The following is a 27321-nucleotide window of genomic DNA, read 5'->3' as shown; positions in this document are numbered from 1 at the left end:
GGGAAGGTAAACGGCGTTTCCGTGTGCAGCTCTGGCTCGCCAGAGCAGCGATGTCACACTGGCCATGTGACCCGGAAGTGTCTCCGGACAGCGCTGGCCCCTGGCCTCTTAAGTGAGATGGGCGCACAACCCCAGAGTCTGTCAAGACTGGCCCGTACGGGCAGGGGTACCTTTACCTTTACCTTTAACTCTTTGTGACCCCATGGACCAGAGCACGCCAGGCACTCCTGTCTTCCACTGCCTCCCGCAGTTTGGTCAAACTCATGTTTGTAGCTTCGAGAACACTGTCCAACCATCTCGTCCTCTGTCGTCCCCTTCTCTTTCTGCCCTCCAGCTTTCCCAACATCAGGGTCTTTTCCAGGGAGTCTTCTCTTCTCATGTGGTGGCCAAAGTATTGGAGCCTCAGCTTCACGATCTGTCCTTCCAGTGAGCACTCAGGGCTGATTTCCTTCAGAATGGAGAGGTTTGGTCTTCTTGCAATTCATGGGACTCTCAAGAGTCTCCTCCAGCACCAGAATTCAAAAGCATCAATTTTTTGGCAATCAGCCTTCTTTATGGTCCAGCTCTCACTTCCATACATCACTACTGGGAAAACCATGGCTTTAACTATATGGACCTTTGTTGGCAAGGTGATGTCTCTGCTTTTTAGGATGCTGTCTAGGTTTGTCATCACCTTTCTCCCAGATTTCAGGTAAGCAGACACAATTACTGTATACCAATTCATGCATATGTCTAATGCAGAGGTCTTCAACCTTTTTGGGTCCATGGGTCCCTTGACCAACTACATTCATTCTGCTGCACCTCTGTGGGGCTCAGGAGCCCAGTTATGTCACCCCTTGCCTGCTGAGCTGGCAGCCTCTCACCCTTTTCCAAACACCCTCCCTTGTAGAGTGTTCACTCAGCCTCCTCTCCTCTGCCCTCTCCTTGGGAGTCCTCTGGGCAGACACTGCATCCACCACTGGCCTCTGAGCTGCCTTAGCTCCCGGCAACCAGCACCCCTGTCCAGCCACAGAGGCACCATTCACCTGGGGAGCTGGTATCCAGGGTTCCTGCAACAAACAGCTGTGCAAGCCTTTTGGAGGCAGAGACGTGAGAGGGCATCAGAGGAGGGAGGGAAGGACAGAGGCCAGTGTTGCCCACAGCAGCCCTGACCACCATTCAAGGCACCCCAGGGTGCCACGGCACACTGGTTGAAAACTACTGATCTAATGCGATGCTGTGATTAATGTGAGTTCTGTTGCAGATGTGGAATATTTTTGCACGGATAGCAGATTTTGAACATCTGGCAGTCAATGTGATAAAAACATTAATGTCAAATCAGGTACTGTGGTTACAACAGGCCGTCAAATTATTCCCCATTTTAGCATTGTGGCTACTAATGAAGTGTTAAGGTGGCTGTTCTGCATGTAAACGCTATGCATTCTCCAACGTGAACTAATAATAAACAAAGGGAACTTTTATAATCATTTTGTACTATCCAAAGCAGGCACCCCCAAACTCGGCCCTCCAGATGTTTTGGGACTACAACTCCCACCATTCCTAGCTAACAGGACCAGTGGTCAGGGATGATGGGAATTGTAGTCCCAAAACATCTGGAGGGCTGAGATTGCTGATGCCTGATATAGGGAATCCTCTAATCCTGTAAAGCAATCCTGTATTATTATCTCATATTGCAGATGGAAGGGATTAAGGAGAAGAGATGGTAGTTTGTCTGAATTCATAACAGAGGAGAGGTTCAAAAGGAGGACTTCCAGATTCATAGCCAAGCCTCCTAGCCACGTGTTATTGCCAATTTGTGCACAATTACCTATAATTTACACATGTCACAGATCTGAGTTTTAAGCTAGAGTCCAGATCTTTTGAATACTGAGAAACAGACTCAATTAGGAACTCTTACCAGAATGTCTGTTAGCAAGCGATAATCCTCAATGTCTCCATTTTTTTCAGAATTAGCCCTGGAAACCAAACCAACAGCAACACCTGCGACAGGAGACGATATTGGGACTCCTAACAATAAAAGAGAATATAGCATTTCAGAGTTTTGGTGCCACTTCCATTGACCTATGCATAAACACGTCCCAAAATATGAATTCCTCTTTGTGGAATACCTGCATCCATCAGTGCCAAACTCCCACCACAAGCAGAAGCCATTGATGATGATCCTGGAAACAGAAACCACAAGGTTATGCTATCAACCATTTTTGAGTAGCCACTAAAATAAATGATCTGCATATAAATAGGTTTCTTAGCAACACAAAAGAAATGGAGAACCGTTTGCCACCATATGATTTATATTTCTCCCTGGGATAGGGGGTTTTCTTTCCAGATACAAGAAGCACTCTGTTTTTGCACCATTTTGTTGTGGTTCAAAAATTTCAGCCAACGTCTGCAACAGTAAATGGTCTAAAGACATGTGCTCAAATTATGGGGGAAAGAGTAAGGTAAAGGTAAAGGGACCCCTGACCATTCGGTCCAGTCATGACCGACTCTGGGGTTGCGGCACTCATCTCGCTTTATTGGCCGAGGGAGCCGACGTACAGCTTCCGGGTCATGTGGCCAGCAGGACTAAGCCGCTTCTGGCAAACCAGAGCAGCGTACGGAAATGCCGTTTACTTTCCCGCTGGAGCGGTCCCTATTTATCTACTTGCACTTTGATGTGTTTTCGAAATGCTAGGTTGGCAGAAGCAGGGACTGAGCAACGGGAGCTCACCCTATCGCGGGGATTCAAACTGCTGACCTTCTGATCGGCAAGTCCTAGGCTCTGTGGTTTAACCCACAGCGCCACCCGCGTCCCTGGGGGAAAGAGTAGGGGGTCTCTAATGAAATCCACAAACATTAGGCCAAAGCCCATTAGCCAATTCATGACCCCTTGCGCCTTCTAAAAAGGGGGGAAATCTCAAAAAGTAATAGGGGTGAACCTCCTCCTTTGCCCTTCACATTAGCCTTGTGGTAAGGGCCCTGCCAGATTTCAAATCATAGGTGTGGGGCGAGTGGAGATAGTTTTATCAGTGCAAGCATTTCTGCTTACGCGATGGAACGATCTGCTTAGCGCTAAGTTGAATTCCACCCACACATTCTGAGCAATAGTTAAATAATAAAAATCAAATACCATTTGACTCCAGTACTTCTGAAGTAACCCTTATTGTGAAAGGGAATTCACTGGGAATCACAGGCTTCAAAGCCTTCTCTGCAAGTGCACCTACAAGTAAAAAATTATGTTGTGAATTACAAGGAGTAATTCAGTTTCAGTCTAAATATTCAGCTTCTTCTGTTCTTACTCACCATGGCCAAGCTCTCTTCTATTCATGCCAGTAATTTTGCCAATCTCGTTAGTTGCGTATGGAGGAAACTGCAAAATTTTAATATATCAAGAGGGGGAGAAAGTCAGTATAATGCTTTTCTGATTGTCAGCATTCATTTCAAGGCAAACATCCATGGAATTCACCCAAAAGGATAAAAACATGCTCATGCAATGAGTCATTTGCAGGGTTATTAATATGCTGCCCTTTGGAATAATCTTCAGCCACATATTTTAAGGTGTACACTTTCACAGTCGTCACAAAAACAATATGACCTTTAAAAAATAAACTATCTGGCTTATCCTATGTGGAGTTAGGCACTCCTAGTGAAAGCAACAGGGACACGGGTGGCGCTGTGGGTAAAACCTCAGTGCCTATGACTTGCCGATCGTATGGTCGGCGGCTCGAATCCCCACGGCGGGGTGCGCTCCCGTTGCTCGGTCCCAGCTCCTGCCCACCTAGCAGTTCGAAAGCACCCCTAAGTGTAAGTAGATAAATAGGTACTGCTTTATAGCGTGAAGGTAAACGGTGTTTCCGTGTGCTGCGCTGGTGCTGGCTCGCTAGAGCAGCTTATTCACACTGGCCACGTGACCCAGAAGTGTCTCCGGACAGCGCTGGCCCCCGGCCTCTTAAGTGAGATGGGCGCACAACCCTAGAGTCAGACACGACTGGCCCGTATGGGCAGGGGTACCTTTACCTTTTAATGAAAGCAACAATCTTAAGTAGATCAGAGTGAATACTTGCACTATAATTTGAAGTGATACCTCCAGACATTTTATCAGTTAAAGTAGTTTTACTTACAGTTGCTATACTATGCTGTAGAAATGGAAGTTTGAATTAGTGCCTGACTTTAAGGTTTAGACACTTTTCAGGATCTTCTGTTTCAAAATATGAAAGAGGTTTCTTTCAAAACCTAATTGAAACTCTCCAACATGTCTTAAAACTGCAGAAAGGTCTTAATGCTTAAGTTCAGCCATCTTCCAGCTTCGGTACTCAAAAGTTTCGCTGTCAATATAATTTGGATAACCTAAGGGATGATTTACAAATTGTCCTCTTAATAAGAGAGGGTGGGAAATCGAAAATTCCAGTGGATTAGGTTCCTTTGTGCAAGCAGCTATGGATGCAGAGCATTTTCAGCAATCACCTATCTGGTTCTGTATTCCAGGATCAGACTGATCCCACTGCTACTGTTATTATATTGTTACCTCAGAAGTTGAACGGAATCCGTTCCTGGAGTCCATTTGACTTCCAAAACATTCGGAAACCAAGGCACAGCTTCCAATTGGCTGCAGGAAGCTCCTGCAGCCAATCGGAAGCCACGTCAGATGTTCAAGTTCCAAGGAACATTCACAAACCGGAACACTCACTTCCGGGTTTGCAGCGTTCAGGAGCCAAAACGTTCAACTTGCAAGGCTTTTTATGAAGCTGAAGTGAGTTCCCATACCTCGTAGTGGAGCATGAAGTTCTTCTCCTTTATTCCACTAAAAACAGAAACAAGTGTTACAAAGAACGAAATGAGCTGCAAGTAATTTGTCCCTCTCCGGAAGGGAATGGGTACAAACGAGGGGTAGGTTTCTGTAATACCTTAAATACTAGGGGAAATTCTTTTCCCAGGAAGGCCATGCCTGCCTCTACCAGAGCTCAGAGAACAATATTAGGGTACAGTAAGCTACTCTATCGTTAAAACAAAGTGCATCTGAGCCCGGCTTATGCTTCAATGCGAAGTTGGGTGAGCAGCAGACCAACAACAGTTTAAATAATTTTTATCTGAGTAATCGTTTGCATACAGGCAGCGACCATTTCTCGCGGGTGTTCCAATCCTGTTCTGTCTTTGATCACGTGTCAGTTGGACACGGCTAAGATGGTTGCCGCCTATATGAGCAAAACCATGCTAGAAGTGTTTTTCTGATACTGAATACAGTGGTACCTCGGGTTACATACGCTTCAGGTTACAGACTCCGCTAACCCAGAAATAGTGCTTCAGGTTAAGAACTTTGCTTCAGGATGAGAACAGAAACCGTGCTCCAGCAATGCGGCGGCAGCAGGAGGCCCCATTAGCTAAAGTGGTGCTTCAGGTTAAGAACAGTTTCAGGTTAAGAACAGACCTCCGGAACAAATTAAATACTTAACCCAAGCTACCACTGTAAATAACAGATGAGGCAGCCTTTGTTAGATTCCTGCTTATTGCTAAAGCAAAGTCCGTTTTTTAATATATCCTGCCATTTCTCAATACATCTGCTCCACTGATTAGGATTTGTCCTTAACCAGTTAGAACTATCCCCTATGGAATAACCAACTCACATTCGAGTTGCCTGATCCAATAAAATTTTTGTCCCTACAGAAACAGAAAAAAGCAAAAACCCAGCAACTTTCTTCTTAGGAAAGCTTTTAATAACTACTTTTGCACTGTATTGTCTCAGGATTCTTCCAACAACTTAGCTACGTTATTTTGATATTCTTTTTTGCATGTGGCCAGTCTTGATTTCGCTGAAGGGGCTGAATATACCCATTTTCAATAACACTTAGAGAGATTGCCTTCAAAGAAAAGGTGATTTCATATGAATGTCGGGAGCTGCATTACCTCGCATCAGACTTGCCCATACAGTCCAGTTTATCGACTCTGGCAGCAGTCTGCCCCAAGCTCTCAGGCAGGGAGAGGTCTTCACCACTGTCTGCCACCTGATCCTTTTTAAATGGAGATGCCAGGATTGAACCAGGGATCTCCTTCATGCAAAGCATGAAGCTCTAACCACTGAGCTATGGCCCCTCCTGATTTACTTGAAGATTATGAACACAAGGTCCTAAAGAGTCACATGGTGCAATTAACACACCAAAGTCAAGTTGGGATTTGAAAGGAGAAGGGATGGTGGTATATATACCTTAAAGCTGTTGTGATAACGTCAGATTTTACACTCGATTCCAGTGAGTCAAATGTAACTGTGCAGAGGACCTAGAAAACAAAGGACCTACTGAAAATACTGTGGTTTAGGGGAGAGGAATTAAGTTCTCAACAAATAAGGAAGTGCAATGATTCAAAAGCAAGACACGTAAAAACCCAGATAAGTATTGCTCTGGGCACAAATTCACAATGATATCAGAAGGGGAATCATTGACATGAAGAAGAGGAGGAAGAGTTTGGATTTGATATCCCGCTTTATCACTACCCTAAGGAGTCTCAAAGTGGCTAACATTCTCCTTTCCCTTCCTCCCCCACAACAAACACCCTGTGAGGTGAGTGGGGCTGAGAGACTTCAGAGAAGTGTGACTGGCCCAAGGTCACCCAGCAGCTGCATGTGGAGGAGCAGGGAATCGAACCTGGTTCACCAGATTACGAGTCCACCGCTCCGAACCACTACACCACACTGGCTCTCTGTTTGCACTGCACTGTTTTGGATTTACAGAGAACAACTTCAAGTTTCAGCCCTCCCCCCTTCTTGGCTACAGGTTCTGCTAATTATGAACTAATCTAGAGGGCACATTTGCTATTTTAGCCCTCCCACCGTATACCGATTACAGCTGGTCGAGTCACTAATGCAGTTCAGAGGTGCGACAACTTTTAAATTGATATTTGTTAGAAGAACTTGCAGTAAAATATACACACAGTTCTTCTGAACAGATTTTCTTTTTGACACGGGGGGGGGGGAGGACTACCACACCCCCCCCCACACCCACCTCTCACACATCTCATATATACAGTGCTGTTTTCTTGGGGAACGCATAGCCCTAAACATTTTGTGAATCTAAGTTTGGTCTCATTGAGGGGCAGTGTGTGTGTGTGTGTGTGTGTGTGTGTGTATATATATATATATATATATATAGATAGATAGATAGATAGATAGATATATGCATGCGTGCAGTGCTTTTTCTAAAAAATTGATTAGGGGTACTCTCATTTTCCTACTCATATTGAAATACTGCCCTTCAATGAGGCCAAACTTAGATTCTCTCATATATATATATATATATATATATATATATATATATATATATATATGAGAGAGAATTTATCACCCTTCAATTTAAGCAGAGCAGCAGGTCTGATTCATAGATGCTGTTATTTTAAGCAATTCGCCCACGGGGAACCTTTTCATTCACTGACTCACACATCCCCCACACAGTGCGGTTTTTAATAGTGATGCAGAACATACGTGTGCTCTAATTTTATAAGTACGCTCGGAGAAAGTTAGGAATGATTTTGCACTTATTCAAATAAAGAATCAAGTTTATTTCAGGATGGTCTTCAGGAGCTTATCCACACCAACTAAGTCCATTTCGTAAATTTCATTTTAGTTGCTGACCCACAGCCACTGAACCACAGTATTTTTATTTTTGAGTAAAATAAAAAACGGAAAAAGGGGTGGGGGGTTAAAGGAAGATCAGTGAATACCTGGGTTTGGCCTCTCTGAAATAACGCTGATCCATGAAGGGTTTTGAACATGTCCACCTCGCAAGTGATGTTTCTAAGTGAAGTCAAGTCTCGACCATCACATCTACGGGAATAAAGCAGCAGAGAGGACGGTTTCCACAGGTTCCTCCCACCTCGGCTCTAGATTTGGGCCTACATTCATGAATATTTGGAGTCCAGTGCAAGTGTTATTATGGATATAACTGGGGGAAAGCGATGATTGTGGCTGCCCACCTTGCCTCTAGTCCAATCTGATGTGCACACATTTGAAGCCACAGTCAAATAAGGCCCCAAAGAGAGCAGGTTTTGGCCTCGGTCACACACTGCTCTTAAACATACTCAAACAAAACCATGATTTAAGGCTTTTCGATTTAAACCACAATGTAAAGCAGACTGGTGCACAGCACTAAAACCACAGGCGAAGGTATCTTTTTATATGCGACGGCGGCAGCAAGAGTTTTGATCGCAGCAAAATGGAAGAGTAATGAAATCCCCTCTATACAAGATTGGATCCAAAAGCTGACAGAATATGCCGAATTAGATGGTTTATCAGAAAAAAATAAGGAATAAACCAAAACAGGAATTTGTTTCTAAATGGGAGGTTTTCAAAGAATATCTGAAAAATAAATATAGTAGTTTAAATTCTGTTGCAGCATTCGAGGAACTTCAGTAATAATTGCTAGGTAGATAGAAGAAATTAGATTTATTGAGAATAAGTTTAATTATGAAAAAAATGTGTATTGGCAATAAGTAATATGAATTTGAAATATGGAATAGACGGGAAGTTGGGTCTTTAGTGTTAAGACCAATAGATGTTTTATTGTTTGCCAAGAAAATTATGTGTCTATGGTTATTTTTGTAATGTGTGTGTAATTTGGTATTTGTGTTTTTGTGTGTGTTTTTTCTTGTTGTATAAATATTTATATAAAAAAAACACACAGGCGATTTGTTCCTCTCCTGCTGCATTGCTGGGAGTGAAACCGTGAGAAGGCCTAGTGTTACATCCAAACTTGGGCTTGTGGCTTGTCTCCCTCCAAACAAACCACAAGCTGTAAGCTTTGTTCCTGGCTTACTGTTACTTTTGGTTCGTTTACAGCACATTCTTAACCAGGCCTACTCAGAAGTCAGATATATTCAATTCAGTGGGCAAGTATGGGGGCTTAGCACTGAGCCTTAGCTCCTGAAATTGCCTACCTAGACCTGCAATTGTGCTCCCAGCATGTTGTGTGCTCACCTTTAGACCATAGTTAAGCTTAACCATGGGCTTAAAGCGATGATATACGATATTTTTATTGTCATTGTCCCATGCAGAACAATGAAATTGAAAAACTACATAAAACTACTACAAAACTACATAAAACGTTCAAAACCCCTAAAAACTCTGAAGCCCCATTTTAAAATGCACTATACTATAGAGACCCCTTATGCTGCGTTTAGAACCAGAATTGCAGAAAACAAGGCTGTGTACCACAAAGTAGGAGCATACTGATAGTTCTATGTGTGTGAGCATCCATTCCTCAAAGGAACCAGGTGGAAGCTGCTAGGTATGCTAGACCACTGCAAACTGGTGCAAAGATGCTGCTGCTTTTGGCCTTTCAGTGTCCTTATTCCACGGAAGAACCTGTTTTAAAGACAGTGACCCGGAAAACACCATGTTTACCTCCTGTATTCATTCAGAACAAGATTTCTAAAGACTTCCTTCAAGACGACGTTAAAAGATTCCATGATTTCATAACAATCCGCTTCCGGGAACTTTTCTAGAGAGAAAGAAGAAAATTGAAACGAAACCTAAAACACAATGCTTATTCCCCCCCCAACTATATGACTAGAAGGGAAGTAAAAGGAATTTGTGACAGTAGGTGTCACAACTTGCTTTAAATTTTCAGTTAAGAAGAAGAGTTTGGATTTGATATCCGCTTTATCACTACCCTAAGGAGTCTCAAAGCGGCTCACAATCTCCTTTCCCTTCCTCCCCCACAACAAACACTCAGTGAGGTGAGTGAGGCCGAGAGACTTCAGAGAAGTGTGACTGGCCCAAGGTCACCCAGCAGCTGCATGTGGAGGAGTGGGGGAATCGAACCCGGTTCACCTGATTATGAGTCCACCACTCTTAACCACTACACCACGCTGGCGTTGGCAGGTTTGATGCTCAAAGCACCTAGGAGAATGGCTGGGGCATAAGATGAAGACAAAGAGCTGCACCAGTCTGGAGCCAACACACTGATTATCCTCAGTGCTGTCATGGGACAGTAGTGGGGCTCAGCCCCTCTCCTGAAATGCCGCCCCTCACCTACAGGGATCCTGCTGGTGATACTACTGTCCACCTGCATGTTTGGTGGGCAGAATGGTGAGCTCTGCACCAGTGGAGTGAAGCTGGCATGAGCCCATGGGCAGGGACAGGTCTGCATAAGACACACACACACCCCTTGGCACAAAGGGGGTTTGGATTACAGTGTCGGGCTGGTTTCTGTCTCTTTTCATTAAGCAGGTACACAGTACACAGCCCAACACTAGCCAAGAGTATTCTCTGTGCCTTTGGAGGTCAGAATAGAAGTCTGGTTTGGGGTGGGGGTACATGCTTCTGTCTACAGCATCTTCATCTTCAACACCCACAACAGGGAGGACTATAGCATAGGCTTAGTTCTCATGGGTGCAATTCAGCCCAGACACATTTATCTCTTCGGATTGCATATGACAGATTGCTCCTCATTAAAAATACAATCCAGCCCCCCACCCCACTGGATGTCAATCTGATTTTCAATTTGCAGAGAATGTTAAGAAATGAGGCAAGAAGCATTAGATCATGTGACACACACACACACACACACACACACAGAAGTGGTATAGCCCCAACACAGGTTCACCATTGAGTAAGAACCAGGCTACTGCAAATATCTGTATCCCCAAGTCCATGAAAAAAATGTTAGACTGCCGAATGCAGAACTGTTAAGACAAACCCTGGCAAAGTAAAACATTTTAGAACATAGCATAGTCAATTATGAGTGAGTCTGACCTTTCAGCTGCTCTTCTGTTTCAAGCCTGATTTTGTTAATTGCTTCATCTCTTGAGATCTAGGATGTAAGATATCCATTGACACATTCTGAATTTTATTAAGATGAGCTATAGAATCTCTTGCACATCCTACGCTTGGGAGCTAATGTACATCAGCACGCAGAGGCCATAGAAACACACTTCCCTAGAGAGTCACACCACTCAGTAGATGTGATCATAGAATTGGAAGGGAACCCAAGAGTTACCAGGCCCAACTCCAGGTAATGCAGGAACCTCAACTTGATCTTACATGACAATGACCACCCAAGCTCTGCTTATGTATGATCTAGCTGGGATCCTGAAAAAGCTTTTACCCTGTGCATTCTCCCAATGCGTGCAATTTCTCCATGCTGGCACCACCGATGGGGGACACTTTTAATTCCCACCGTATGCAGGCGGTTACCATTTTATGCTGGCCCTCAAACTTAGGAAGGAATCAAGCAGCAGAAGGCTTCTGGAGATACTCTTCTTGTTCTTTGGATCGGAATGGGAGGGCGCTGTGGTGCAGAAGGGAGCAGGCCAACTGAGGCTACAGCAAGTGGGTTCTTTGCATTGCCGTTTACATTTCATCTAACAAGAGGAACAAATTCAGAGCAGAATACCTAGACAGGAGTTGTGTGTGCATCTCTTTAAACCGGCTGAAGCCAAACAACTAAAACCCGAGAAGTGGTTCAGGCGCAATTTACCAAAGTACTCACTTTATCATGCGTGAAGTCGGAAAACACAGCAGTGATCTTTCCAGATGCAAGGCTTCAAGCACGGGAAGGCAGAGGAGAAAAGAGAAAGACAAAAAATTATAGCCAAATCATACAGTGGTACCTCGGGTTACAGGCGCTTCAGGTTACAGACGCTTCAGGTTACAGACTCCGCTAACCCAGAAATAGTACCCCGGGTTAAGAACTTTGCTTCAGGATGAGAACAGAAATTGCGTGGCAGCAGCAGGAGGCCCCATTAGCTAAAGTGGTACCTCAGGTTAAGTACAGTTTCAGGTTAAGAATGGACCTCCAGAACTAAGTAAGAGCTTAACCCGAGGTACCACTGTATCTGAATGCCAACCTGGTTGATCCCCATGACATTTAAAGCAGCAACAAAGGACAAGCAGAGAAAATAACAGGTGCTACACATAAATCCTAGCCAGACAGGCCAAGGCCCGAGTGACAGTTCTTCTCTAGTACCTCATTTATTCTGCCTCCAGAAGGATCCCAATCTGCCTTGAAGCAGACCGCAAAAATCAAACAGCTGTGCCAAGAAGATGAAAAGAAGCATACCTGCAACACATTTTGCCCACCTGAGTCCCACATGTTAGAGGTCTCTCAAGCAAAGAGAAGCCTTGCCATTTCCATCAGTTAAATAGTGAGGAAGTTTACCCTTTCTGCTTCATCTTATGAACCACTACAGAGAAAACTAGAGCAGAACAGTGGGCACCAGACCACTGCAACACCGCTGCTCTTGTTTTATTTCAATACAGTGGTACCTCAGGTTAAGTACTTAATTCGTTCCAGAGGTCCGTTCTTGACCTGAAACTGTTCTTAACCTGAAGCACCACTTTAGCTAATGGGGCCTCCTGCCGCCGCCGTGCCACCGGAGCACGATTTCTGTTCTTATCCTGAAGCAAAGTTCTTAACCTGAAGCACTATTTCTGGGTTAGCAGAGTCTGCAACCTGAAGCGTATGTAACCTGAAGCGTATGTAACCCGAGGTACCACTGTTATGCTGTCAGGGCATAAGGTATTTTATAGAACAATGTAAGTCAAAGGCTGGCACCTCTTCAGAGCAACCCCCAATCTTAGGTTAATGTTGGGGGTGGGGGTAGAAGCGGCAGTATAATCCCCTCCCCATTCCAACAGTCAATCACTCAATGAAGGTGTTTAGCTGTCATTAGGCTGTTTTGGGTGTGTGTGTCTCTTTCCACCCTAAATATTTTATTGTACTTCTGCAAACCTCAGTCCAACAATACCTCCCCCTCTCACACATGGCTGTTGCTGTTTTGGCTGCATAAGCAACAACACTCACAAGGACCGGGCGGCAATTAGATCTAGAACAATACACAGTCCTAATGCAATACACAAAGTCAGCGTGCGATGCGACCCTGAAGGCTACCAACATGTCGCCTTAGGCACTCGGAACACAATGGAACTGCAGCCAAATTGCAACAGTGCTGTAATTATTTCGGCAAAAGCTGTTGTGCCCATACTGAAGATGGGAAAGTTGAGGCCGAGAGGGAATTACTTGTCTAAGGCCAGCACCTGGTTTTCTACAGCACAGGTGAAATTTATAATGAGAATTTCCAGCTTATTCTTTTTTACTGGGGCACTAGCTTTCCAATCTGCACAGTGGAAAGTACAATTGAATGCTGTTACAGACAGGCATGAAATAAAGCCTAACTATTTGTCATGAGTGGGATGTGGGTGGCGCTGTGGGTTAAACCACAGAGCCTAGGGCTTGCCGATCAGAAGGTTGGTGGTTCGAATCCCCGCAAAGGGGTGAGCTCCCGTTGCTCAGTCCCTGCTCCTGCCAACCTAGCAGTTCGAAAGCACGTCAAAGTGCAAGTAGATAAATAAGTACCGCTCCAGCGGAAAGGTAAACGGCGTTTCCGAGTGCTGCTCTGGTTCGCCAGAAGCGGCTTAGTCATGCTGGCCACATGACCCGGAAGCTGGACGCCGGCTCCCTCGGCCAATAAAGTGAGATGAGCACCACAACCCCACAGTCGGCCATGACTGGACGTTATGGTCAGGGGTCCCTTTACCTTTTTATTTGTCATGAAGCAACAGAAGAAAGAACACCACACCAGAAAACATAAGATAAGACCGCTATAAGGCAGGCTTCCTGAGCCTTGGCCCTCCAGATATTTTTGGCCTATAACTCCCATGATCCCTAGCTAGCAGAACCAGTGGTCAGGGATGATGGGAACTGTAGTCTCAAAACATCTGGAGGGCCAAGGTTGAGGAAGCCAGGCTATAAGGTGTCTCATGGCTGAGACTATGTTTCACTTTATACGTCTAAAAAGTACAATTGCTTTAAAGAAAAAAAAGCCTCATTCAGTGTAGGTCAGATTTTTGTTTCTACTCCTTATGCCTTTTCAACCCCTGCCATGTATTTGGGTGTTCCGATTCGTTACTTAATTTATCTTCAATCCTCACTTTAATGCAAAGATGTTGGACAGACTCCAGCACTTCACAGCCTCTCTGTTCAAGGCAGATTCCCAAAATATTGCTCAGAGTGGTTGTGAAGAAGAGGGTGGAAGTTTAAGCTGATTCAGTAGCAGGTTTCCTACAATTCACAGGGAGAACCTCACTGCTCCAGACTGCACGCATATGAAAACACCCCTCTTGCTCTCTTCAATTATTGGACCACATGTGCCAAGCGAAATATAGTGGTACCTTAGCATGCGAACGGGATCCATTCTGGAGCCCCGTTCGCATCCTGAAGCGAACGCAACCTGCATTTGCACGTGCCGCGATTTGCTGCAGCTGCGCATGATGTCATTTTGAGCGTCTGCGCATGCGCGAGCGGCGAAACCCGGAAGTAATGTGAAACCCAAAAACGCTCAACCCAAAGTATGACTGCACGCAGCTTGACAAAAATACTTTTTTCCCTTAAAAATAAAAAAGGGCTTCTTCTTTAACTAAAATAAACCATGGGTTAAGAATTATTCATAATTCATAAGACAGTCCAACTGCCTTTACAGAGATGGTGAACTAAGTAGTTGCTTTCACTTAATGTTGATTTTTTTTTAATACAACCCACTTTAAGCCCCAGTGGCAGTTGGGGGGTGGCTGGGAGAACACTTTTTTTAAAAAAGAAGAAATTTGTGTGCTTTGTTATCCTGGTGCCCAGCTCTGTCCCGTTTTCTTCTCCAGAGACAGAAGGCAACATCAGCAGCTGGGCGGACAGGGGCCAAACAGGTCAACAGATTCTGCCAGCTACAAAACTGAAAATTTCCCAAGATGAAAAGCACCACTGTCATTGCTGAGCAGTATTTTGTGAGACACTGTTTCGTCAGCAGTGTTAGCTAAGGACGAGGATGGTGGGAAGCACACAGTGAAAAGGTTTTAACGTTCTGTTCAGATCCCTTGCTCTGCTCTGCCTGTTACGTTCCCAAAAGCAGAGACGGGTAGCCTGCAAGCCCAGTGGTCAGGAATGATGGGGATGGAAAAAAGCATCACCCAGAGGGTCACAGGTTGTCCATCCCTGGGTTCTTGCAGAGGAGGGGCAGTCCTAAAAATGAAATATTGCATATCCCTCCATATTCCCCACCAAACTGTTTTTTCTTCCACAGCTTCAGAATTTCAGGGAATTTCACATTCACCAAGGATTAAGCAAGCCTATTTTTACCAGCACAATTTAGGCTCCTACACACAAAGGAGGATCAGTAAAGAAAGGCAATTACTAAGACAAATATAATTAGTAAAGGGTACCAAACGGAAGAGAAAGTGATCAACAGCTGGGCTTTTATTTAGCATATGAGCAGAACAGTTTTAATATATCCTTTTCTTTCCACATCATAGCAGCTTTTGTTGTGTTTTGAAGGTGGGTGAAAATTTACGTAGGTGTATTTTAGATTTTTAAAATAAGGAAAGCCTAAATTCAGCTACTATATCTGCAGTTGCAGCCCACGTAGCCCAGAAAGCCTTTTGTGTACTTACTGCTTTGCACATTCCACGATCTGCTCAGGAGCAGTGAATAGCTTCTGCACGGTTCTCTTGGCAACGCCCTGTTCCTTTGCCAGCTGTTGTATGCCTTGAATTATTTGCTGGGTATGCTTCACGCCCACTTTGATAGCATGGCAAAAGTCCTGTTGCAATACGTTCTCGGCAGCAGCTTCCAACATCACTATTTATTCAGATTCAGAGATGGGAAAGTCAGTCACAGCTGTCTTCTTTGACTGATACTATCAACCAATATCACAGAGAAACCCAAATGGCCAGTGTGGATTTTGAAAACAGAAGCTAACAACTTAACTTGCACTCTTGCAACACAGGTCATTTCATTATGACATTGATCCTGATGAAGTAGAAACAGTAAGCCATGAGACATCACATACAGTCGTTTGAATGTAGCAGCCTGTTGGATCAGAGCAGTGGTCCATCTAGTCCAGCGTCCTGTTCTCACAGGGGCAAACCAGATGCCTGTGGAAAGTCTGAAAGCAGGAACTCAGCCCAACAGCAGTCTCCCCTCCTGAGCTTTCCAGCAACTGGCAACCACAGTGGAGACAGATCATAGCCATTGTAGTCTTATCTTCCATGTCTAATCCTGGTATGCCCTGCGGAGGACCTTAAGGTCCACAAATGACAACATTTTGGAGGTCCCAGGTCGCAAGGTGGTTAGATTGGTCTCAACTAGGGCCAGGGCCTTTTCAGTACTGGCCCCAACTTGGTGGAACGCTCTGTCGCAATAGACTAGGGCCCTGCGAGACTTGACATCTTTCCGCAGGACCTGCAAGACAGAGCTGTTCCGCCTGGCCTTTGGTTTGGACTCACTGACCCTGATGTTTCCCTCCCCTTATGGTCTTGATTTATCGGCTACTTTTAAAATGAGGCTGCATTTTAAATTTTAACCTGTATTTTAAATTGGGTTTTTTTTCTTTCCCCCCTATTATGTTTTTACTGTGATTTTATTGGTGTTAGCTGCCTTGAGCCCGGCTCTGGCTGGGGAGGGCGGGGTATAAATAAATCCAAATAAATAAATAAATAAATAAATAAATAAATAAATAAATAATATTTTAAAGTCATCCAGGTTGGTGGCAATCACTGCTGGGCGATATATCAATATATTGTCCAAAACTAGTTTGATGTCCGTACCGTGATATCAGATCCGGTTTCATAATTCTTGATCTGGCAATGTATTTTGAATCACGTGTGTGTGTGTGCTATGCAAAAAAACCACAATGTTGGGGAAACTGTGATACAAGCCAATGCTTCTCTCGACTCCCGCATTCCCTGTTAACTCTGCCAGCTCAGCTCTCCCGACTCCTGCAGAGGGCAGCGAATCACTGGCAAAAATCACGATACAGGGAAAAACGTGAAGCCAGCCAATGCCTCTACATAGCTCCATCCTTATTTCAACCATCATGATATATCAGCATATCACGATGCTTTGCTGTTGATATATCACGATGTTGAAAACCAGATATTGCCAAGCCCTAAACACTGCTTCTCCTGGGAGCAAATGTCATAGTTTAACCATGTGCTGTGTGAAGAAGTATTTTCTTTTGTCTATCCTGAATCTTCCAACACTCAGCTTCATTAGATGTTGCCAAGTTCTAGCTCTGCAAGGGAGAAAAACATTTCTCTATTGATTTTCTCCATACCATGTGTAAATTTATACTTCTATTACGCTTCCTCTTACTCATCCTTTTTCTGAACTAAGAAGCCTCAAATCTTGTAACCTTTCCTCTTAGGGGAGTTACTCCATTCCCTCGGTCATTTTGGTTACCCTTTTTCCAACTCTACAACTTCTTTTTTGAGGTGAGACAGCCATAAATGTACACTGTTTTCCAAGTGTGGTTGCACCATTGATTCAAAGAAAGACAAAGTTTCAGCCCAATTAATCAATTTAGTGAATGACCTCAAAACTGAGGAATCAGGAAACCACTTAAGTTTAGAACTGGTTCATACACATCAAAGTCCTTCAACACATCTCTCAGCCCCTCAATGTTCAATGCAAGAACCAAGAATTATTGCACCTGAAGTTATCTGAGGTGATACATGAAGTCTAACTGCAGTGTTTTGATCTGTGGTTGCTGATTCACACATGCTAGTCATCAAGTGATGAATATGCGTATGTGAACCAGCCCTTGGAGAGAGGCGCACACTGGTTTTCAAATGAGCCTTCCATGTAAGCCTTCTCTCGGTGCTGCCACTCTCACAGGCAGGTTTGGCAAGGATGCAGGAAAGAGCCTTCTCAATGGCTGCTCCCAGACTTTGGAACTCCCTTCCTAGAGAGGTTAGGCTGGCTCCCTCCTTGCTGTCCTTCTGATGGCAGGTGAAGACTTTCTGGTTCCAGCAGGCTTTTGGGAACCAACAGTTTTTAAGGAAAGGGCTGGTGTTGTGATATTCTATTAATGTTTTGTTATTTTTAAGTACAGTGGTACCTCTAGTTACGAACTTAACTCATTCCGGAGGTCCATTCTTAACCTGAAACTGCTCTGAACTAGAGGCGTGCTTTTGTTAATGGGGCCTCTTGCTGCCACTACACCGCCGGCACACAATTTCCGTTCTCATCCTGGGGCAAAGTTCTCAACTCGAGGTAACTCTTCCAGGCTAGCGGAGTTTGTAACCTGAAGCATTTGTAACCTGAGGCGTTTGTAACTTGAAGTACCACTGTACTGATTTTTTTCCTGTTCTTACTAACAGCTAAGCACAGGTGGGGGGAAAAACACTCCTTAAAATTTTTAGCTGTAAGCTGCCTTAAGTCCCTTTTAGGGAAAAAGGTGGAATATAAATAAATGGGATACCAGTAAGAACAATAATCATAAGGCTGACACCTGCTTGGCTTTAAAATAGCATAAAATGGCTTCATACTATACTCTGGCCATTTTACTAGTAAATAATCCATTTGAATCACTTACCAATTTGGCTACGAGGGGCTCCAGAGACCACTAAATCCAACGTGCTGGAAGACATTTCTTTCCGTGTGGGATTCACAACAACTTCGCCGTCAATCAGTCCTACCCTCACAGCACCTGAGAAGATACTCCATAAATTAAGATATTCCGTCAGTTAGCTTTTTGCAACTAAGGCAACACTAGCTTGTGAGGTTACTTTTCAGATGTGCTTTTAACATGGAAAAGCTAATGCAGTTTGGGAGAACTGCGTAGGGCTTGACTATTGATTAATTCAAGAGATTTTGCTGTGACACAGGAGTATTTCAGCAGCTGCACCTCTAAGAGCTGCCTACCCTTAATTTGCCTGTACTGGACACAACTGATAGGGATGAGGATTTAGCTCTGTTCAAGCAAGTATGATACAACTTGGTCTATCTGTGCTTTGACAGCAGGCAAACTCTGCTCTACATAGTATGTGGTGACCAGTAGATCAGAGAACTGAGGAACTAGTTCCCAGAGGGCAATTTAGCAGCTCCCTCCCCTTGCTGCACAGCAAACTACAATGAGTCCCTAAAGCAATTTTTGATACAGCAAGGAGAGGTTGGACAGCTGTTCAAGTAAAGACAAAGCAGAACTCCACTGTGTTGAAGGACAGGAGCTAATCACTGCAAAGGTTGCACAGACTGAATGTTAATTCACTGCTGGCACAGATCTGCCAAAATACCCCCCAAAAGGATAAGATTCCAAAGGAACCAATCAGAAACCCATGAGAGATGTGCAAGAGGTAATGAAGTGGGTCCTGAAAAATCTGGCCACAATATTACACTTTATTATGCTCCTCAGCAAATACTGAACTGGCTCTGAGTCCAGAGTGACTGGAGAAAAAAGGGAATACAGGATGAGGGGAGGTATTACCTGACCTATTCAAGTCCCTAAGGACATGCTCGCATGTGATCTGTCTATTTATATGTATGGATGTTTTGCTGTACATGTGAATCAGGTTTATATTGTTTGCAGCTAATGTCTGTATGCTACTTGTTTTCAAATGAAGCTATAATTGCCAATAGCTTTGCAACAATAAAGACTGACTACAGCGGTGCCCCGCAAGACGAATGCCTCGCAAGACGGAAAACCCGCTAGACGAAAGGGTTTTCCGTTTTGGAGGTGCTTCGCAAAACGAATTTCCTATGGGTTTGCTTCGCAAGATGAAAATGTCTTGCGAGTTCCTGAGGGGTTTTTTTCCTCCCCCCCCTTTTTCCCAAGCCGCTAAGCCGCTTAACAGCTGATCCGCTAAGCCGCTTAACAGCTGATCCGCTAAGCCGCTTAACAGCTGATCCGCTAAGCCGCTTAACAGCTGATCCGCTAAGCCCGCTAAGCTGCTAATAGCGCTAATTTTCGTCTTGCGAGGCACCACTGTACTTCGGAACTGGCCAGTCTTGCAGCTACAAAGATGCTCTTACAAGACTGAAGCAAGACTAATCTAGATATAACGTTAATAAACCAGCTCAGAGGCAGAACATCTCTTGAGGAGTTCCAAATATTCATTACAGGGGTGCAAACTTGAATAATATGGGGGGGGGAGGAGGTAAGCCCACCCCACATAACCGATCACAAGACGCATACAAGCACACCATTTGAATGGCAATGCTCATCAACTATTTTACTGAGTGTGTCTGTGTATGAAGGGACCTTGGCCCCTAGGAATTGGCTCATGATTCATTTCAAGTTTTATTTCCCCATTCTTCTATATATGTTCTGATATATTCAATGTATCAATGACTTCAAATGTATCAATGTATCAATGACTACTTAATATCCATCCTAGGTGGGGGTGGGGAGACACAGTGTAATCTAGCCTCTAAAGATTTCTAGCCTTCATGGTGCCTGGATTTTTAAAGCTTTTTTTTTTTTTAAAAAAAAAAAACACTTTACAGCTTCAAACTGGTGAGGTTTGCTTTCATTTCTCATAAACTTACACCATGCGTTTTCAGACCAATGCTAAATTTAAGTTAATGTATCTTTACTCACCAATGGGACCGTTCCATGGAATATCCGACAAAGCAAGCGCTGCGGAAGCTAAAAGTAATTGAGATGCATTACTTGAAAACTCTTTATACTGTTTTGCTAAGATGAACTAGTCTTGTTTGCAAAAAATAAAAAAAAAAAATTACCTCCATTGATGGCCAGCACCGCAGGATCGTTGACACCATCTACAGCCAAAAGATTACAAAGGATCTGGGGAAATCAAAAGAAAAGTTGATGCATGATTTCATGTAGCAACCCTGTTCATGTATATGGAGGTACCAGGATTATGTCTTTAGCTCAGTCCCCAATGAGGCATCTCCCAACGATGCGTTCTTTGTGGTTATCTAAAGTCCAACAGGTAAGCTCCTACCTGCAACTGGGCACGCGGTTGCCCAGAAGTTGCACGTTTAGATTTCTTTTCAGAAAGCTCAAGGCAAAGTACAGCTGCTTAAGGAATGAGACAAAACCTCGGGGGGGGGGGGGGACTCAGCCACACTCCAAACAGACGCGGTTACACCCTATACACCCTATATCCTAGCAGCATGCAAAGAAGGCTAATATTATTCAAGGTGTTGGGTGACAATCAAAGATAGTCATATTCAGAGCAGAACAAATTAAATCAATGGAGTTAAAATACTTAAATGTGGTCTATCCATAGAGTACAACTTAGCTGGGTATTACCCGTTATAGACTGTGCACCTATGGAAGTTGAATAAATGGATTTCTCTACAAATATAAAGGCCATCAGTAACATTTAGGTAAGGACTATCGCCTTACATGTGTGCTTCCACACACACTCTGAATGACATTGTGGTTCCTGTTTTGGATTTGCCCTCCCAACAAAGATGTGTCAGGAAGACCATCTTTATGTTCTTTTGATTCCCCCATGAAAAACCGTTCATTTAAAAAACAAACAGAGGTTCTTATCTGTCAGGTTTACCCAACGTACTGTGGGGTTGATTTCCCTTAATGCCCTACTGATTATGTATTATTATTGCTGCTTGCTTTTTGGGTTGTTAACGTTTTGTTGTCCAATAGTGATGTTATTCATTTTTGCCTTGTTTAAAAATTTAGGAGAGGGATTTTTCCAGAGCCAAAGTTTTAAGATATTTCATTTAATAAATACCTTTTGTGTCCCCTATGTTTCTCATTAATTATTTTCTAATAGACTGTAGAAAGAGAACACAACTGACTATTTCAACACAGCCGCCTCTCACAGGGAGGCTAACTGGATCCACAGCATTCCTTCCATGTACAGAAGGGCTCCTTCCATTCATGGAAAACACTGAGACCCAGCAAAGTCTTCTGTTGGAGGAAGCAAGGTAAGGCGAGTGACATTTCCTACCTCATGCAGCCCCTAACACCCCTCCCCCACTGCTTGAGAGTTACGGAGTTTTCCACGGGGGCCAGAGGAATTGGCAAAGACTGCCTTCCTCTCTTCCTCCAGCAGGAGGATCTCATGAATGAAGTTCCACTCAAAAGAACGCTGGATCCAACCCAGAGTGATATTTCCCACATTTCTTTAGTAGCAACATACAAAGCAGCTACAGTGGTTCCCCCAAGACGAACGCCTCGCAAGACGGAAAACCCGCTAGACGAAAGGGTTTTCCGTTTTGGAGGCGCTTCGCAAAACGAATTTCCCTATGGGGTTGCTTCGCAAGATGAAAAAATATTGCGAGTCCCCGCGGGGTTTTTTCGCTCCCCCCCTTTCCTAAGCCGCTTAACAGCTGATCCGCTGATAAGCCGCTTAACAGCTGATCGCTAGAAGCCGCTAGACCGCTGTAGCGCTAATCCGCTAAGCTGTCAATGGGCTTGCTTTGCAAGACGAAAAAAAACGCTAGACGAAGAGAATCGCAGAACGGATTCTTTTTGTCTTGCGAGGCACCACTGTATTTAATAGTGGTATCGCACTAACACCACACTAGGAACTAGGCTAGAAGTAAGAAGTGATCAAAGCAACTTACCTGTGTATCATAATAGTAGCCTGCTGGAAAGAGTGGTCTAATGGAGCGATCTGTAAAACAGTATTAAATATTTAAGGTCATCTCTCTCTCTCTGTCTGTTTTCACAAGCTATTCATATTGCAGCAGATAGGGACATAAAACCAGTTAAGACAATTCCCTGATGCAAAGCAGGACTGCCTCCCAAAAACCATCTCCTGGGATCCAGGCAAACATGAAGATCGTATCCAGGCAAGAAATCAGTATCATTGGTTTCCATGGAAGAAATGCATGCAAGGCTCAATTACCTTGGAAGCCAGTCCACTGAAATCAATGAGATTTGCATCCAGGTTAGAATGTTTAGGATCAGGTCTATGTCATCCCAAGGTAAGTAGCACTTAAGGCACAATTTCCCCTAAATATATTAAGGAACTACTGCATCATGGGGAAAGCCTTTAAAAACAAAGTCCCCCTTTTCAAATTTCCAAGAAATTACTAAAATGGTTATAATAGAACACAGCTCAGACTTATAGTGCATACCTATTACTCTGCTTGTAAGAATTTCTTTATCGGTAGAGCTCAGTTCTCTTCTCAGATAATTGGTAGGAATTCTTCCTGCTGCAGCAGCTTTTTGTCGATAGTCAACCTTACAGAAGAGACAATATAATTGTTCCCTTTTATTTTATTAAGCACAGGACACTTTAGAAAATCACAAGATACCAATCCAGTTTATCTGATTCACCCAGAACAATGAAATAATTTCATAGACTTTTGTCTAGAAATGTTTTAAATTGGATTATAACAAACTAGTATAACTTTATAGGTAAAGGTAAAGGTACCCCTGCCCGTACGGGCCAGTCTTGACAGACTCTGGGGTTGTGCGCCCATCTCACTTAAGAGGCCAGGGGCCAGCGCTGTCCGGAGACACTTCCGGGTCACACGGCCAGTGTGACATCGCTGCCCTGGCGAGCCAGAGCTGCACACGGAAACGCCGTTTACCTTCCCGCTGGTAAGCGGTCCCTATTTATCTACTTGCACCCGGAGGTGCTTTCGAACTGCTAGGTTGGCAGGCGCTGGGACCGAGCAGCGGGAGCGCACCCCGCAGCAGGGATTCGAACCGCCGACCTTTCGATCGGCAAGTCCTAGGCACTGAGGCTTTAACCCATAGCGCCACCTGTGCCCCATAGTATAACTTTATGCATTATGTTAAATACTTCAGTGCTACTCACCACCAAAGGCATGAACTGAGATGGAGAAGGCTTCGTTTTACTGACCGCTGTCACCATCACTGATGTATCACCTAGCTTAATTTTTTTTTAAAAAAAAGAGGGTGAGAAAGATATTAGGCACATTTCTTCAGTACAGAGCAATGAGATATCAATCTCTTTTTATATTTGTTATATTTCTGGAAAGATTCGCAAAATGTATCAAACAACTGAAACATATTTCAATGGTATATGGTTACTGAATAATTTTCTACCTGTACTACAGCACATCCATCAGCGAATCGGGCTAATTTTCCAGAAGAGATTTCTAATTTTCTGAAAAAAGGAAATTAAAGAAAAGCTTCATTATGTGAAAATTTATATTTCTCTTAAATCTGTATGGCAAGGGGCTGCATTATTCAGCTGACAGGCAAACAGATCCTGCAAATGCCTGTAGGCATTTCACAATACTATAGTTAGAAGGTATGGAAAAAGGTACCCCACACATGTTTAGAGAAACTTTCATTTTACTATAAAACATCTGTGAGGGAAGAGTCTGCACAAGTTTTGCTCATATTTATATACATATATATCTTGAAGATATAACAGCAAAAATAAAATAAACATTACCAGCTCACGTTAACAATTAAGAAAAGCACTTTCGACCTTTGAACAAATGTCTTATCATCAACCTTGTTTGGATGCCTATTTATACATTTTAAGTCAGGACTGATGATTTTTACCGCACCTGCTCAGAAGTGACAGCAACGTGGGAACATGTTCCTGCTTCCACCTTGCTTTTTTAAAAATTTCATCTTTCCCCTCCCCACATTGCAAAGTGATCACTGGGAACGGATAACACGAAACGTGGCAAAAGAGCTATGCGGACAAACATTAAACTGCACCAAACTCAAGGCTGCTCCTTCTCTGGAAAAGAAATGGAAAAGTATAGTGGTGTGGTGCAGCAGTAACAAAAGCACAAGCACGTTTGCAAAGCTAAGCGGTGTCCGGCATGGTTTCAAACTGGATGGGGGGGGGGGGACTGACTGCACGTTGAGATTCGTTTGGACTAGGTCACCCTCTTACCAACAAAGGTCCGTATAGTTAAAGCTATGGTTTTCCCAGTAGTGATGTATGGAAGTGAGAGCTGGACCATAAAGAAGGCTGATCGCCGAAGAATTGATACTTTTGAATTATAGTGCTGGAGGAGACTCTTGAGAGTCCCATGGACTGCAAGAAGATCAAACCTATGCATTCTTAAGGAAATCAGGCCTGAGTGCTCACTGGAAGGACAGATCCTGAAGCTGAGGCTCCAATACTTTGGCCACCTCATGAGAAGAGAAGACTCCCTGGAAAATACCCTGATGCTGGGAAAGATTGAGGGCACAAGGAGAAGGGGATGACAGAGGATGAGATGGTTGGACAGTGTTCTTGAGTTTGACCAAACTGCGGGAGGCAGTGGAGGACAGGAGTGCCTGGCGTGCTCTGGTCCATGGGGTCACGAAGAGTCGGACAGGACTAAACGACTAAACAACAACATAAGAGCAAATGCTAAAAACAAATGGAATGAAAATATGCAGGAAATAATACTATGTTAAAATAAACCAGAGAAGGAGGTTGAGGGAAGTCCGAGGGAGGAAGGGAAACTCTTGAAGTAGGGAATTATTTGTTATGATACAATACTGGAAAAATGGAAAATGAATAAAAACGATTACAAAAATAAATAAATTCCCAACTGCAGGCAAACTGTTACAACCTATCCTATCTTCAAAGGAGGCCTCTTCCAACCCTGCGATTCTGTGATTCTTCACTATGCAAGGCGGTGAGGGCAAAGACACTCTGCACGTGGCCAGAGGCAACATCAAACACCCCCAGGAGTCAGGCGCGGCTTTGGGAACGGATTCCTTACCTGCCCCCCACGTCCACAGACACCGCTTTGGGGCCTCCAGCAGAGCTCCACAGGCCTCGAGCCCGAGCCAGCCGCGCCAGGCGGAGGCAGCCCGGACCCCTCAGCCAGGGCCCCATGGCGCCGTTACCCCGGCAAGCGCTCGCCCTCCGCCTCAGCCACGAAAGGCAGACTGCGCTGGCGGCCGCCATGACACCACAGTCGCCCGGCAAAGCGCGACCTCCGACCCCGCGCTCACTTCGCACTAAGGCGCAAGCCGATTGGCTTCCCGCGATAAAACCGCCGGCAAAAGGGGCGGAGCAAAGGGGAGGACCAATGAGAACGGAGCTGTGTTGAGGTTCGATTTCGATTCCCCCGAAAGCCAGGGAGAAGCCGGCGACAGTGCGCACGCGCCGGAGCTCGCCTCTCAGTGGCCGGCCCGATGCCGCGGCTGGGCCAATAAGAGGAGACTTAGGACGCCGGCGGCGTTTTCTCGCTCTCTTGTTCTTGGCAAGGGGCGCGGCGGAGCAGAGGTTCGATGCGCGTTCTTTCCCGCAAAGAATTGTGGGTGCTGTAGTTCTTTTTTGGTTTTGAATTACAAACTTTATTGAAACTTTGTGTGTAAATCAGTTGGGTTTCTGGCTGCTTTTTGGACTACAATTCCCATCACCCCGATCACTGGTCCTGCTAGTTGTAGTCCAGAAACAGCTGGGCACCTAAGTTTGGGAAATGCTGGAATTATCTAGTTCTGCATCTCTAAACTGTGTTGGGAGACAATGGAGGCTGGTGCCTTTGGGGTGAGGTCAAGCTACTGGACAGTTGCAGCGCCTGCTGTGGCTGTAGAGACCAATGTGGGAGAGACACGTTTTAATACTAAGAATAGTAATTATTATTTATACCCTGCCCATCTGGCTAGGTTTCCCCAGCTACTCTTGGTGGCTTCCAGCAGAATATAAAAAATATATATTCTTTTGCAGCTGGGACATATGAAGGTGCCCAGTTGTGCTGCTGTAGATGCACCATGGAGTTTCTTCGGTATACCTGAAGGAGCATCTCCACCCCCATCGTTCTGCCTGGACGCTGAGGTTCAGCGCCGAGGGCCTTCTGGCGGTTCCCTCATTGCGAGAAGCAAAGCTACAGGGAACCAGGAAGAGGGCCTTCTTGGTAGTGGCGCCCACCCTGTGGAACACCCTCCCATCAGATGTCAAAGAGATAAACAACTACCTGACATTCAGAAGACATCTGAAGGCAGCCCTGTTCAGGGAAGTTTTTAATGCGTGACATTTTAGTGTATTTTTGGTCTTCGTTGGAAGCCGCCCAGAGTGGCTGGGAAACCCAGCCAGATGGGCAGGGTACAAATAATAAATTATTATTATTATTATTATTCTCTCTGCAGTCCTCCTAGCAGTCATTTCTTCTATGGTCAATTCTGTGGCCACACGACTGCATATCTCCAGGCTCTGAGGATGTCTGCATAAGCAATGAAGGAATTCCCTGGATTTAGACTGCTTCATATGGGAAGAAAGGCTTAAACAGCATTGGAGCTTTGGGCCTCCTCATAACTCTGTAGCCTGCTAAATATACTGTACAAACAACTAGGGCCAGCCCAATCTATTTTGGTGCCTGGGGGAAAACACAAGATGGCGCCTCCCCCTCCCTCCCTGCCAGGGAAGAAGGGGTGAGTAAAGATCTACATCAGGAACAAAGAGAGGATAAAGATTTACATTGGGATCTGCTGCCTCTGTGGATCTTGCCTCCCAAGGCTGGACACAGACACAGGCACAAAGTTACAGATAGGTAGCCGTGTTGGTCTGCCATAGTCAAAACAAGAAGAAGAAGTGTGCATGCACACGAAAGCTCATACCAAGAACTAACTTAGTTGGTCTTCAAGGTGCTACAGGCACAAAGGTTTGTGGAGCAGAGAAGGGATGTAGTGACATCCAGACAGCACAGATATCTCAGTGGA

General features: G+C 44.5%; 1 protein-coding gene across 2 annotated transcripts in view; it reads right to left on the bottom strand.

Annotated features, from left to right (window-relative positions):
• The window catches only part of PNPT1 (polyribonucleotide nucleotidyltransferase 1), a 41198-nt gene extending 15608 nt beyond the window's left edge, over positions 1-25590 (bottom strand). Inside the window, exons 1-19 of one of the 2 annotated variants that reach the window (XM_081903920.1) lie at positions 25380-25590; positions 23746-23806; positions 23495-23569; positions 22806-22911; positions 22290-22339; positions 20472-20535; positions 20329-20376; positions 18325-18438; positions 15401-15587; positions 11454-11505; positions 10718-10775; positions 9365-9461; positions 7687-7789; positions 6179-6249; positions 4744-4780; positions 3283-3349; positions 3110-3199; positions 2109-2162; positions 1898-2007 (exon numbers count right to left, since the gene is read on the bottom strand). In XM_081903920.1, coding sequence (XP_081760046.1) covers positions 1898-2007; positions 2109-2162; positions 3110-3199; positions 3283-3349; positions 4744-4780; positions 6179-6249; positions 7687-7789; positions 9365-9461; positions 10718-10775; positions 11454-11505; positions 15401-15587; positions 18325-18438; positions 20329-20376; positions 20472-20535; positions 22290-22339; positions 22806-22911; positions 23495-23569; positions 23746-23806; positions 25380-25567 — 1632 coding nt within the window. In that variant the 5' untranslated portion in view covers positions 25568-25590. The remainder of the gene's footprint in view (positions 1-1897; positions 2008-2108; positions 2163-3109; positions 3200-3282; positions 3350-4743; positions 4781-6178; positions 6250-7686; positions 7790-9364; positions 9462-10717; positions 10776-11453; positions 11506-15400; positions 15588-18324; positions 18439-20328; positions 20377-20471; positions 20536-22289; positions 22340-22805; positions 22912-23494; positions 23570-23745; positions 23807-25379) is intronic. The other variant, XM_081903921.1, reaches the window with a different exon arrangement.
• Between the last annotated feature and the right edge of the window lie 1731 nt (positions 25591-27321).

The sequence above is a fragment of the Podarcis melisellensis genome (assembly GCF_964234715.1).
Source record: "Podarcis melisellensis genome assembly, chromosome: 3".
In the NCBI taxonomy this organism is placed as follows: domain Eukaryota; kingdom Metazoa; phylum Chordata; class Lepidosauria; order Squamata; family Lacertidae; genus Podarcis; species Podarcis melisellensis.
Note: the sequence above shows the minus strand (reverse complement) of the source record. Positions and strands in the feature narration are given on the sequence as shown.